Consider the following 14500-nt stretch of genomic DNA (forward strand, 5'->3'; position numbering starts at 1 on the left):
TAACAATGAAGCAAAACTGAAGGTACAAAACAGCAGCAGACTCAGAGACTCCAAGAAGGGACTAGTGGTTACCAAAGGGGAGGGGTGGGGGAGGCTATGTGGGGAGGGAGGGAGAAGGGGATCGAGGGGTATTATGATTGGCACGTGTGTGTGTGGGGGTCACAGGGAAGACAGTGTAGCACAGAGAAGACAAGTAGTGACTCTGTGGCATCTTACTACGCTGATGGACAGTGACTGCAATGTGGTGTGTGTGGGGAATTGATAATAATGGGTGAATATAGTAACCAAAATGTTTTTCATGTGAAGCCTTCATAAGAGTGTATATCAATGACACCATAATTAAAAAAAAAATAGAAGATTGAAAAAAAAAGGTCATATGCTGGGGGTCCTCAAGGGTATGTTGAGTTTCACTGATTTGCTAGGAGAATTCGCAAGACTCAACATGTAACTATACTCACAGCTAAGATTACAGTGAAGGGATGCAAAATGAAAACAGTGGGAAAAGTTGCATAGATGATGTCTGGGGGAAATTAGTTGTAAGCTTCCAAGAGTCCCCTTTTAGTGGGGACAGACCAGATGCACTTAATTTTTTCAGCAACAAGTTGTGAGAACACATGTGAAACATGGGGATGTTTTGCCTGAGGCTAGGAATCTACGTTTCTTTTGTGGTCAGTCACGGCACCCTATTTTAGTACCCCATTTCTAGCATTTTTCAAAATTTCAGAGTCCCTAGTGGAAAATAGGTATTCAGCATAAACTGCATTGTACAAACAGTTTAGGCACAGTGAGCCACTGTTAATATTTAGGGAGATTTTTCTCTCCTAGATGCCAGGGAAGGGCCGGCCTTGCCATCAGGCCTTGTGAGCCTCCAGCCTCGGTGGGAACTGTTTTCTGCACAGTCACTGCTCCAGCTGCTGTACCACGGTATAGCTGATGGCTGTGTAAATAAATAGACCCTGGCTGTATTTTGCTTAATTTGTAAATTGATTGCTGGTAAAACGTAAATTTTGTTCTTTTGGAAAGGTAATAATAGGCCTAGTGTTCAAAATCAAATGTGTAGAAAGGGTGTATGGGAAACTTCAGCACCCTATGCTACCTTAGTTAAATAGTTTTTTCTTTCCACAAGTTACCAGTTATGCCACTTAGTTATAGAACTGTACAGAGGTTTTATGTACTCAAGCAAACATGTATAGGTCCTTCTTAACATTCATTATGCTTTTAATGAATTTTGGACAGTTTATCTTACATATGTTCAGTAGCAGTAAAGAAGTATTTCATTCCTTTTAGCAGCTGCAGATTATTTCAGTTCATGCATATGCTGTATTCTGTTTAACCAGTCTCTTTTTGTTGGGCTTCCAGGGTGTTTTTTTTTTTAATTGTAAAGAATGCCAAAATAAGTACATGAACAAATAATTTTGCTGTTATAAGTTTGTAGGATTATAGGCTGAATTCTTAGAAATGCAGTGCTAGAACAAGATATATGTATTTGTAATTTTCAGTTATTGTTTAATTGCCCTTTAAAGAATTTGTACTCATTTATACTTCCACCGATAATGTATTGGAGGGTTTGTTTGACCACAGCCTCACCAACGTAGCTTATTTTCGTGTATTGGCTAATTCTAATAGGTGAGTAATGGTATCAAAGTGTTATGTGATTTTAATATTTTATTCTTTAGGGGAAGTTGAACATTTTAAAATTAAAGAGCCATTTTGAATTGCCCTTTCTGTGAAATGTACCTATCTGTTGCTCATTTTAAGTTTATGGTTTTCGTGTTGATTTGTAGTTCTGCATAGGTTAGCCCTTTGCCTTGTTATGCTGTGAGTTGCAAATTTTTTTCCCATTTGGGCATTAGAACTTTTTAATGAGTCAAATATGTTAATATCCTTGCCCTGCTTTTTACTTCTGGGGTTTGTTTTATATTTAGAAAATGCTTTCCTACTCTGTAAAGATGTCCTTTCATTTGGATACTGATGACTTTTTAGAATATATTTAAATCCTGTATTTGAAACGTCTTGGTGTGAGGTGTGCAGTAGGGATACGGCATTCTTTTTTCTGGATGGCTATCCATCCATCCCCTACTGATTGGAGATACTTTCTTGATCATATAGAGAATAAGACACGGTAGGTATTTGAGGGCGTTTCTGGATTTACTGGTTTTTTTTGGCAGGTGAATTTTAAATGAGTAATCTCCATAATAGAGTAAACCATCAACTTTTTTTGTAGGTTCCTTGTTTTTACACTGATGCAGAAAGACGTTCAGTGATGGATGCAACACAGATTGCTGGTCTCAATTGCCTGCGATTAATGAATGAAACTACTGCAGGTAAGAGAGACTGTTAATTACAATTTTTGACCTGGTTAGTCTTCAAGGTTGTGAAGTCTTAAAACCTTAGGGTTTTTTGTTATTTTGCTTGGAGCACTTACCACCCATGTATCATAGTATTTTTGGATAGTTTGTCACATAAGAATAATTCATTGTACCAGTACTTTTTCTGTATCTTCTTGGCACTTTCTTTGGTATTTACTCAATGCTTGTTTGGAAGGGAACACATTTACCGTGTATTTGGAGCAATGTTTTGGTTTAAGGATTGACCTTATTTCTCCACCTTGTGAACTGGTGGGATCAGAGGAATGGGTGTAAAGCAAAATCCCAGGGATAGGATATGTGAGAATGTTGAGATGGCACAAGGGCAGAAGAAATCTGGAAAAAGTGAAGGAAGTGGTTTGGGGAAAATTGTTAGTTATTGGAACTGGAAATTGGAAGTGTTAAGGAAGTCTAAGTGAATGTCAGCATTTAAATCTGAAGTTAATGTTTTTCATGAATAGATTATGCAAAGTTTATAGAGAACCCAATTCTTTCTGAAACAGCATCTGATGCAGTCCCATTCACTAGATATATGATCTGTTTTTTCCCTACTTAAGTGAATTTTTGTTAAATTTTATTTTTTTCTTACATAGTTGCTCTTGCATATGGAATCTATAAGCAAGATCTTCCTGCCTTAGAAGAGAAACCAAGAAATGTGGTTTTCATAGACATGGGGCATTCTTCTTACCAAGTTTCTGTGTGTGCATTTAATAGAGGAAAACTTAAAGTAAGTGAATTCTTTCTAAAAGACTGTATTACAAGTATATGATAATTAGGAATTTATGAGAGAGAATTTAAATAATTGGTTAAAGAATTTCATTTCACTAATAGAGACTTGCTATGAGCCATCTGAACTAGAAACTAGGTATTTAGGGGTGGGGTGGAGGTTGTAAGTCCCAAATAATTTATCAAGAGTTGGCATGGTGTGAAGCAAAGACCATAGACCTTGAGGAAAAGCTTTTAGGATTCCTGAGCTTCCTTTTTCTTATGTATAATGTAAAAAAAAATAATTAACTTGTTTATTAGGAGGATTCTTGGACATTGAGTCTCTTTGTATATTTTACACTGAGGATTGAGAGTTAGGATAAAGATACTGTCTTTTTGCTCATAAGGTTTTGATTGTTCTGGAAAAGGGTTGGAGGGATTAGAATTTGGATGGCCCAAAGAAACCAGATTAGAAGTGATATTCTCGATTTCTGGGAAGCTTAGAGCTCTGGAGAAAGCAGTTTTGTGCACAGAGAAGTCGAGCAGTTTCAGAGCCCAGGAGCCAAGTGATGATCATAGTTGTAGTTGAATTTACGGGTGTGAGCTGGTTCCACAGTGCGATATAAAATCAGTTCTCTAGCTAGGTGATTTTATTTAGAACTAAGAACCAAGGATTTTTTGAATTTTTGCTTTAACTGTCTAAATTGTGTATCAAGGTTCTCGGTACCAAAGTCCAAATTGGCTTTCTCACTCTAGTTTGGGGATTGGTAGGAGGGTCTCTGTATCCCCAAATTAAATGTCTGTTAGATTTGGAGGGCATTTTGAGACTATTTGTTAAAGTTCTATTTCTTTGAAAACTAGACTTTCTTCTCTTTTGTATTTTGATTTGTTTCTAGGTTTTTGTTTAAGGCAAATCTTGGGGGATGGTGTGCAAATAAGAGGTTCAAGATTTTCACAGATATAAAAATGATGGACCATGTGTAATGGTTCATGTTTAATCACTGTTCTCTACTTTTGCCTTTTTAAACAGAAGGTACTGGCCATAATTAAGTCCAGGCTTTGGGTCAAAGAGATGTGTATTAGTGATCATATCTTTCTTTTCTAAGTTACCCTTCACTGTCAGCTGTCATCTTAGTTTTCCAATTATAATTTAACTCTTAATTATAAAAACCCTTTATGTAAAAACATCTCCAAGCTTGGAAAACATTCCTATGTAAAGAAAAAACGTTCATAATTTTACTATTGGTAAAATTTTGGTATTTCATTTTAGTCTTTTAAGGAAACAAAATTGGAATTACACTGTCTTCAGGTCTGTGTCCTGTTTTTCTTTTTCTTCAGTTAACATATTAAGAATATTTCCCCATGACATTTAACATTCTTTGAAGGCATTGTTTCTATTGATTTTCTTTCTTTATAAAGATGTTATCACTTAGTTGGCATATTTTCTATTGAATCTGATTAGATTTAGATCGTTTCTAATCTGCTAGAGATTTGTAGAGTCGATAACCCAAGTTAATAAGACTTCTTTGCTAAGTAGAAACAAATGGCTGTGAGTTAAAGTGTTAACATCTTTCCTGGGAGTACGCTGCATACAGCCGGGCCTTTGGTATTACTCAGTTTTGTGGTAGTTATAAGACAGAACTGTAATGGCATGTTGGCATATTTGGCCTTGGAAATGTAATTGCGTTTTTGAGTCAGATTGGTGTAGGGGAGAGGACATGGGTTTTAGAATTGAAAAGATTAGGGTTTGAATTTTGCTGCTCCCACTTAGTAGCTTTGTTACCTGGAGATTATCTGATCTGTCTAGGCCATAGCATCATCTGTAAATTGGGGCTTACAGTGTCTCTTTTCACAGTGGTTGTGACAGTCATTAAAAAGCATACACACCTTCCTTACTTGAGCCTGAGAGTACGCCTCCCTCCCCACCACTGCAGTTTACCATTTTAATATGTATGATAAAACTCTAAATGGAATGGTTTTGATTAACTGTCTTTTTTCTAAGGTTTTGGCCACTGCATTTGACACAACACTGGGAGGCAGAAAATTTGATGAGGTGTTAGTAAATCACTTCTGTGAAGAGTTTGGGAAGAAATACAAGCTAGACATAAAGTCAAAAATCCGTGCATTATTACGACTGTCTCAAGAGTGTGAGAAACTCAAGAAGTTGATGAGTGCAAATGCTTCAGACCTTCCTTTGAGCATCGAATGTTTTATGAATGATGTCGATGTATCCGGAATTATGAATAGGTAACCATATTTTGATGTTAAACTGAACTATGATTTCTCAACTTATATTAGCTAATTGTTGAAATCATCGTGGTTGTTACATGGTAACTTCATTCTGTAGGTATAAATCAGGGCATTCAGGGTTCTGCCTTTTATGGGAAGGTTGGGCTTAGTTATTCTAATGCAGACTAATGTTTTTGTTCTCATTAATTGAATATTCTAGGAAGTTGGTAGTTCTTTATATGTGCAGGTATTATATATGAGTTGTTTTCATAAAATAAGGATAAAGTACTTTAATGCAGAATTATATTGAATCTGATCTAGTCATTGATTCAGAGATTAGTGCTTTTGAGTAGTGCAGGATCACTTGGGGACAATAGCTGGTTTTGTAGAGAGCTATAAGAATTCTGGGTAATCGACATTTCAGGGCTATCCTCAGAAACATCCAGATGTGTTATCTGGTTGGGTTGCTTGGATGATGAGAGTGCGATGTTCTATAGATGTGAACTCTGCTAGTACAACTTTAGACCAGACTGATGGCTTGTTTGGGGTGGTGGTCTCAAAAATTGAGATGGAGTTGGAATTACTTAAACTGTGCTGAAATTAGATTATTGAAGCTAGTAATCAGTTTGTACTCACTTCTCTCCTTTCCTTGAAAGGATGGTCTTCATTTTTATTAAGTGGCAGCAGCTTTGTGTGTGTGTGTGTGTTACTGGGGCTGGGAGGTTGGGGTATAGCAGAGTTTCAGAAATTGTCAGTGGAATGTTACGTGAGTGTAAGAGCCAAATAGATCCTTGTAGGTAGTTTATAATTCTTCAAATCTGAAAATAGTTAATTAGCCTATGTACTGTTTCTTTTTTAAAGCAGTGTACTGTATCTGTATTGTCAGAGCACATAACTTTTTTTGGGGGAGGTAAAATTCACACACCATTTCAAAGTGAACAACTAACTAAGTAGCATTTAGTGTATTCACAGTGTTGTACAATGACTACTACTCTCCACTGACAAAACTTTTGATCACCCCAGAGTGAAACCACCTACCCATTAAGCAGTTTCCTCCCATTACCACTTGCCTCTCACACCTGGCAACCACCAGTGTACTTGGTATCTCTATGGATTTACTTATTTCTGGATATTTCATATAAATGGAGATGGAATCATACACCATGTGCATGGCTTCTTTCACTTAATGTTTTTTTAGGTTCATCTGCACTGCAGCATGTTTTAATACTACTTCATTGCTTTTGATGCCAAATAATACTCCATTTGTATTGATGTATATATATATCACATTTTATTTATCCATTCATCAGTTGATGGATCTTTGGGTTGTTTACACTCTTTAGCTATTGTGAATAGTGTGTCTTAAGAATTTTCATGAAAAGCATTTAAATATCTTATTTTCAGTTCTTCTGGGTATATACCTAAGAGAATTGCTGGGTTATATGGTAATTCTATGTTTAGCTTTTTGAGGAATCCCAAACTACCTTTCTCAGCAGTCACACCATCTTACGTTCTCATCAGCAGTGTTACAAGGGTTCTGATTTCGTCACATCCTTGCTAACACTTGTTATTTTCATGTTTTTCAGTGATTGCATCCTAGTGAATATAAAGTGATAGCTTTATATTAATGTCTCTTCATCATTTTGTTTGTTGAAGGGCATTCTCCTACATATTCCTAAGGAATGGCATGTGTGAATAGTGTTCCTTAAGTTCTTGCATGTTAGTGACACTTTCCCATGTTTATACTTAAAAAGTCACTTTAGCTGGACAGAACATCCTTAGCTCCTATTTTTTCCCTTGGATTTTCTAAATGGAGCAACATTCTATTTTCTCTTGGCATATAGCATTGCTGTCAAATTGTGACAGTGCATTTTTCAGTTATTTACTTGTTCTTTTTCCAGATGCCCAATTTTTTTTTTCTTTGAAAGTCTAGGAGTTTTACTAGAGTATGTTTTGGAGTTGGTTTTGGACCATTTTTTCCCAGATATGCAGTGTGTTTTTCCAGTATAGTTTCACAATTTTTAAAATTTCAAGTAAGTTTTCTTGAATTATGTTGTTCAGTTATTTGTTTTATTCTTGTTCTTTGCTCGTTGTCTTTGGAAACTCCTCTATTAGTATGTTGGATCTCTTGCCTGTGTTTTTCCTGTGTTTGCTATTTTCTCTCCATTCATTCCTTTGTGCCATTATCTGTTGGGCTACTTGACTCTGGTATCTTTTATAGGTTAGTTTTCCTTTCTGACATTTGTTCCTTAATTTCTAATTCTTTACTGAGGTTTTCTAATTTTGATTTGTATTCATTTTCATCTTTTGCTTTTGTTTTTTCATTGATACATAGTGTATAAAGTGTACAGTTCATTAGTATATTCACAAGGTTGTATAGCAGTGACCACGATCTAAATTGAGAATGGTTTTACCACCCCAGAAAGAAACCCTGTGTTCCTCAGGCATCTTCCTTACCCACGGACTCCCTGCACCCTAGGAAGTTACCAGTCTGCTGTCTGTCTCTGTGGATTTGCCTGTTTTTTTAAACCATTTTCATGTTAAGTAAGTATTCCTGAACATGTTAGAAGGGAAGTGTCATTTAAGAGTTTTTCTAATTTCACTGCTCCAGAGTGCTCTCTTTTGTTTTTATGAAATATTTTTTAAAACTGTGGCTTAACTTTTTGGTTTATTTCCCTCCATCACATCTTCCTTTGTCTCTCTTGTTCTGCTCAGTTTGGATTTTCTTAACAGCAGTTTTTCCTCATGGTGGCCCTTCTTGAAGGGGAGTTTCAGTTGGTTACTGTGGACAGCTTACTTGGTTCCCCTTACCACGGCCCTTCAGTACACCGTATTGAAGATCTTTTAAGCTCTTCTTCTGGAGTGTGGCAGTCCGTCCTGATTTCAGCTGCTGTTTATGAAGGGGCCTGCTTAGTTTGGTTATTCTGGAATTTTCAGATCCATTATGTGCCCTCTTGTTTTTTTCTGCATCCTTTTGCACAGATGCTCATACTGTACAGAAATTGTTCCTGTTGGTTTGTCTCTTCCCATTTGTATTTGTGGTGGGTATTATTTTTATTGTGGGTCCTGGGTTTTGGTTTTGCTGTCCTAGTTGCTCTGTATATTTATTTAGCATGATGTATTTTTTATTAAGGTATCATTGATATACAATCTTATGAAGGCTTCACATGAGCAACATTGTGGTTACTACAGTCACTCATATTATCAAGTCCCCCCCACACCCCATTGCAGTCACTATCCATCAGCGTAGTAAGATGCTGTAGAGTCACTACTTGTCTTCTCTGTGCTACACTGCCTTCCCCATGACTCCCCTAACGTGTGCTAATCATAATGCCTCTTAATCCCCATCTACCTCCCTCGCTCACCTTCCCCGCCAACTCACCCTGCCATCTCCTTCCCATTGGTAATCGCTACTCCCTTCTTGGAGTCTGTGAGTCTGCTGCTGTTTTCTTCCTTCAGTTTTGCTTTGCTGTTATACTCCAGAAATGAGTGAAATCATTTGGTACTTGTCTTTCTCCACCTGGCTTTTTTCACTGAGCAAAATACCCATGTTGTTGCAAATGGTAGGATTTGTTTTCTTATGGCTGAATAATATTCCATGGTGGTATATGTACCACATCTTCCTTATCTACACATCTACTGATGGACACTTAGGTTGCTTCTATATCTTGGCTATTCTAAGTAGTGCTGTGATAACTGTAAGGGTGCATATGTCTTTTTGAATCTGGGATCTTGTTTTGTTTGGGTAATTTCCTAGGAGTGGAATTTCTGGGTCAAATGGTAATTGTATTTTTAGTTTTTTGAAGACCCTCCGTATTGGTTTCAACAATGGTGGAACTAATTTATGTTTCCAACAACAGTGTTAGGAGGGTTCCGCTTTCTCCACATCCTCACCAGCATTTGTTGCTTCTTGTATTTTGGGTGTTGACCAGCCTAACTGGTGTGAGGTGATACCTCATTGTGGTTTTAATTTGCATTTTCTTGATGATTAGCTATGTGGAGCATCTTTTCATGTGCCTGTCGGCCAACTGAATTTCTTCTTTGGAGAAGTGTCTGTTGATATCCTCCACCCATTTTTTAAGAGGATTATTTGCCCTTTGGGTGTTGAGGCATGTGAGTTCTTTATATATTTTGGATGTTAACCCCTTCTTGGATATGTCATTTACAAATATATTCTCCCATACTGTAGGATGCCTTTTTGCTCTGCTGATGGTGTCCTTTGCTGTACAGAAGCTTTTTAGCATGATGTAGTCCCGTTTGTTCATTTTTGCTTTTGTTTCCCTTGCCCGAGGAGATGTGTTCAGGAAAAAGTTGCTCATGTTTATATTCAGGAGATTTTTGCCTATGTTTTCTTCCAAGAGTTTTATTGTTTCATGACTTACATTCAGGTCTTTGATCCATTTCGAGTTTACTTTTGTGTGTGGGGTTAGATACTAATCCAGTTTCATTCTCTTACATGTAGCTGTCCAGTTTTGCCAATACCAGTTGTTGAAGAGGCTGTTTTTCCCCATTGTATATCCATAGCTCCTTTATCATACACTAATTGACCATATATGTGTGGGTTTATACCTGGTTCTCTATAGTCTGTTCCATTGGTGTGTGGGTCTGTTCTTGTGCCAGTACCAAATTGTCTTGATTACTGGGCTCTGTAGTAGAGCTTGAAGTCAGGAAGCATAATCCCCCCAGCTTTATTCTTCCTTCTCAATATTGCTTTGGCTATTCGGGGTCTTTTGTGGTTCCATATGAATTGTAGAACTATTTGCTCTAGTTCGTTAAAGAATGCTGTTGGTGTTTTGATAGGGAATGCATTGAACCTTTAGTTCGCTTTAGGCAGGATTTCCATTTTGACAATATCAATTCTTTCTATCCATGAGCATAGTAGTCTGTATTTCCATTTAATGGAATCTTTAATTTCTCTCATGAGTGTCCTGTAGTTTTCAGGGTATAAGGTCTTTGACTCTCTTTGTTAGGTTTATCGCTAGGTATTTTATTCTCTTTGATGCAATTGTGAATGGAATTGTTTTCCTGATTTCTCTTTCTGCTAGTTTATCGTTAGTGTATAGGAATGCAACAGATTTCTGTGTGTTAATTTTGTATCCTGTAACTTTGCTGTATTCAGATATTAGTTCCAGTAGTTTTGGAGTGGATTCTTTAGGGTTTTTTATGTATAATGTCATGTCATCTGCAAACAGGGACTGTTTAACTTCTTCCTTGCCAGTCTGGATGCTTCTTATTTCTTTGTGTTGTCTGATTGCCATAGCTAGTATCTCCAGTACTATGTTGAATGAAGAGTGGAGAGTGGGCATCCTTGTCTTTGTCCCGATCTTAGAGGAAAAGCTTTTAGCTTTTCACTGTTAAGTATGATGTTGGCTGTGGGTTTGTCATATATGGCCTTTATTATTTTGAGGCACTTGCCCTCTACACCCATTTTATTGAGAGTTTTAATCATGAGTGGGTGTTGAATTTTGTCAAATGCCTTTTCTATTGCAATGATCGTGTGGTTTTTGTCCTTTTTGTTGATGTGGTGTATGATGTTGATGGATTTTCGAATATTGTACCATCCTTACATTTGTGGAATAAATCCCACTTCGTCATGATGGATTATCTTTTTGATGTATTTTTGAATTTGGTTTGCTAATATTTTGTTGAGTATTTTTGCATCTATGTTCATAAGGAATATTGGTCTGTAATTTTCTTTTTTTTTGTGGTGTCTTTGCCTGGTTTTGGTATTAAAGTGATGGCCTCATATAATGAGTTCAGAAGTATTCCTCCCTCTTCTACTTTTTGAAAAACTTTAAGGAGGACTGGTATTAGGTCATCTCTAAATGTTTGATAAAATTGAGCGGTGAAGCCATCTGGTGTAGTGGTTTTGTTCTTATGTAGTTTTTTGATTACCAATTAAGTTTCATTGCTAGTAATTGGTCTGTTGAGATACTTTGTTTCTTCCTGGGTCAGTCTTGGACGGTTGTATTTTTCTAGAGAGTTGTCCATTTATTCTTGGTTATCCAGTTTTTTGGCATTTAATTTTTCATAGTGTTTTCTAATAATTCTTTATATTTCTGTGATGTTCATAGTGATTTTTCCTTTCTCATTTCTGATTCTGTTTTTGTGTGTACATTCTCTTTTTTTCTTGATAAGTCTGGTTAATGTGGTTTATCTATTTTGTTTACTTTCTTGAAAAACTAGCTCCTTGTTTCATTTATTCTTTCTGTTGTTTTGTTCTTCTCAATTTTATTTATTTCTGCTCTGATCTTCATTATGTCCCTCATTCTGACTTTGGGCCTCATTTGTTGTTCTTTTTCTAGTTTTATTAATTGTGAGTTTAGACCCTTAAATTTGGAGTGTTCTTCTTTCCTGAGGTAAGCCTGTATTGCAGTATACCTCCCTCTTAGAATGGCCTTTGCCGTGTCCCACAGATTTTGGGGTGTTGTTTTTATTTTTCTCCATATATTGTTTGACCTCTTTATTTGGTCATTGTTCCACTGATTATTTAGGATCATATTGTTAAGCCTCCCTGTGTTTTTTGGGCTTTTTTGTTTTCTTTTCATTATTTATTTCTAGTTTTGTACCTTTGTGTTATGAGAAGCTTGTTGTTACAATTTCAATCCTGAATTTCCTGAGACACTTTGTGGCCTCGAGTGTGATCTATTCTGGAAAATGTTCCATGTGCAATTGAGAGGAATGTGTATCCTGATGCTTTTGGGTAGAGTGTTCTATAGATGTCTGCTAGGTCCATCTGTTCTAAGGTGATGTTCATTGCCTCTCTTTCCTTCCTTCCTTTCTTTCTGGTTGATCTGTCCTTTGGAGTGAGTGGTATGTTGAAGTCTCCTAAAATGAATGCATTGCATTCTATTTCCCTTTAATTATGTTAGTATTTGTTTCACCTAAAGAGGTGCTCCTTTATTGGGTGTGTAGATATTTATAATGGGTAAATCCTCTTGTGGACTGACCCCTTTATCATTATCATAATGTCCTTCTTTTTCTCTTGTTACGTCCTTTGTTTTGAAGTCTGTTTTGTCTGATAAAAGTACTGCAACTTTCACTTCTTTCTGCATATTATTTGCATGAAATATCTTTTTCCATTCCTTCACTTTTAGTCTGTATATGTCTTTGGGTTTAAAGTGTGTCTCATGTAGGTAGTATATAGATGGTTCTTGTTTTTTTAATCCATTCTGTAACTCTTTATCTTTTGATTGGTGCATTCAGTTCCATTTACATTTAGGGTGATTATCAATAGGTATGTACTTACTGCCATTGCAGGCATTAGATTCGAGGTTACTAAATGTTCAGGGGCAGCTTCTTTACTATTTAACAGTGTGACTTAACTTGCTTATGGTATTTCAAACACAATCTGAAGGTTGATTTTTTTTTTCTCCCTTTTTCTTCCTCCTGCACTCTTTGATTTACTTTTGCATTTGCTTAGTAATTACTTGGTCTACTTTCTTTATTATGGTTTATTTTCTCTGGTGACAGCTATTAAGCCTTAGGAACACTTCTGTCTATAGCAGTCCCTTTAAAATATACTGTAGAGATGGTTTGTGGGATGTAAATTTCCCCAACTTTTGTTTTTCTGGAAATTCTTTAATCCCTGCTTCAAATTTAAATTGTAATTTTGTTGGGTAGAGGATTTTTGGTTGGAGGTCACTGTATTTCATTGCATTAAATATATTATCCCACTCCCTTCTGGACTGTAAGGTTTCTCCTGAAAAGTCAGATGATAGCCTGATGGGTTTTCCTTTATAGGTGATCTTTTTCTCTTTCTGGGTGATTTTAATACTCTGTTCTTATCCTTGATCTTTGCCGTTTTAATTATTATGTGTCTTGGTGTTGTCTTCTTACAGTCCCTTGTGTTGGGGTATCTGTGTACTTCCATGTCCTGAAAGACTATCTCCTTCCCCAGATTGGGGATGTTTGCAGCAATTATTTCCTCAGAGAGACTTTCTATCTCTCTTGTCTCTTCTTCTCCTGGTACCCCTATTATGTGAATATTGTTCCATTTGGATTGGTTGCATAGTTCTCTTTATTCCTTTATTCCTAGAGATCAATTTTTCTCTGTGTGCCTCAGCTTCTTTATATTCCTGTTCTTTAATTTGTTTTATTTACCATCTCCTCTGTGCCATCTAATCTGCTTTTAAATCCCTCCATTGTATGTTTTATTTCAGATGTGGTATTTTCCATAAGTTCCTATGTCTTTCTTGAGGTCCTCCCTGGGATCTCGAATATTTTTTGTAGTTCCATGAGCATGTTTATGATTTTTATTTTGAGATTTATGAAGAAGATTGTTGATTTCATTTTCACTTAGCTCTCTTTGAGGTGTTTGAGGGATTTTGGTTTGTACAAGATTCTTTTGCCGTTTCATATTTCTAGTGATTACTATGGAATAGTAGCTTTGTGTAGGTGGCACCCTCTAGTGCCCAGAAGTTCTAATCTCTGGAGCTGTCCAGCACTTGGAGTGACGGTGGGGGTTGCAGGTGAGCGGCGCTGGTAACTGCCAGGAGGAAAGAGCTCTTTTCTGTTTCCTGTTTGCAGTGCCTGCCTCCACTGCCAGGTCCAATGGGCCAACCATGCAGGGAGAAGTCTCTGCTTAACACCCTTGTAGTTGCCGTAGGCGGGGCCGCCCTCTGGCTGGCATGGTGTGGTGGCAGGGGCAGCAGGTGAGCGGACTGGTGCCTGTTGGGAGGAAGGAGTGGCAGGTTGTGTATCATAGAGGGGGGTCTTGGCACTCTGTTTTCAGCCAAGTGGATGGAGTATCTGAAGCTCCTGAAAGTTCCCAACCTGCAGGGCTGAGTGTGCCTGGATGATTTTGTTCACCTGTCCTTTCTCCTGAGCAGCAAGTTCTGTGTAATCTTTGCCCCTTTAGCACCCCTTTCGCTGTTGGGAAGTCTTTCAAAGTGCCTGCTTTTCTTTTGTCCCTCTGTGGCCAGTTGTGGGTACCTGTTCTCCACAAATGGCTGGAACCTCAGTCTCTCTGAGTATTCTGCCTAGTTTGCTTCCCATGCCCACTAATCTCCAGAGCACCATGTAGTGTGGGTTTGTGCTCCACATGCAGATCTCCAGGGCTGGCTGTTCAGCAGTCCTGGGCTTCTGCTTCCTCTCCACCCCGTTTCTCTTCCTCCCACTTGTGAGCTGGTGTGGGAGGAGGGCTTAGGATTCCACCGGATTGCTGCTTTGCTCCTTTACCCTTTTCTGTGAGGTCTTCT

General features: G+C 37.5%; 1 protein-coding gene across 3 annotated transcripts in view; it reads left to right on the forward strand.

The window, feature by feature from the left end:
• The window catches only part of HSPA4 (heat shock protein family A (Hsp70) member 4), a 60104-nt gene that overhangs the window by 23875 nt on the left and 21729 nt on the right, over positions 1–14500 (forward strand). For all 3 annotated transcript variants that reach the window (XM_036907038.2, XM_036907037.2, XM_057490864.1), the window contains 3 exons: positions 2225–2324; positions 2960–3093; positions 5074–5318. In XM_036907038.2, the coding sequence (XP_036762933.2) occupies positions 2225–2324; positions 2960–3093; positions 5074–5318 (479 nt within the window). The remainder of the gene's footprint in view (positions 1–2224; positions 2325–2959; positions 3094–5073; positions 5319–14500) is intronic.

This window comes from Manis pentadactyla, chromosome 13 (assembly GCF_030020395.1).
Source record: "Manis pentadactyla isolate mManPen7 chromosome 13, mManPen7.hap1, whole genome shotgun sequence".
NCBI classification, from domain to species: Eukaryota; Metazoa; Chordata; class Mammalia; order Pholidota; family Manidae; genus Manis; species Manis pentadactyla.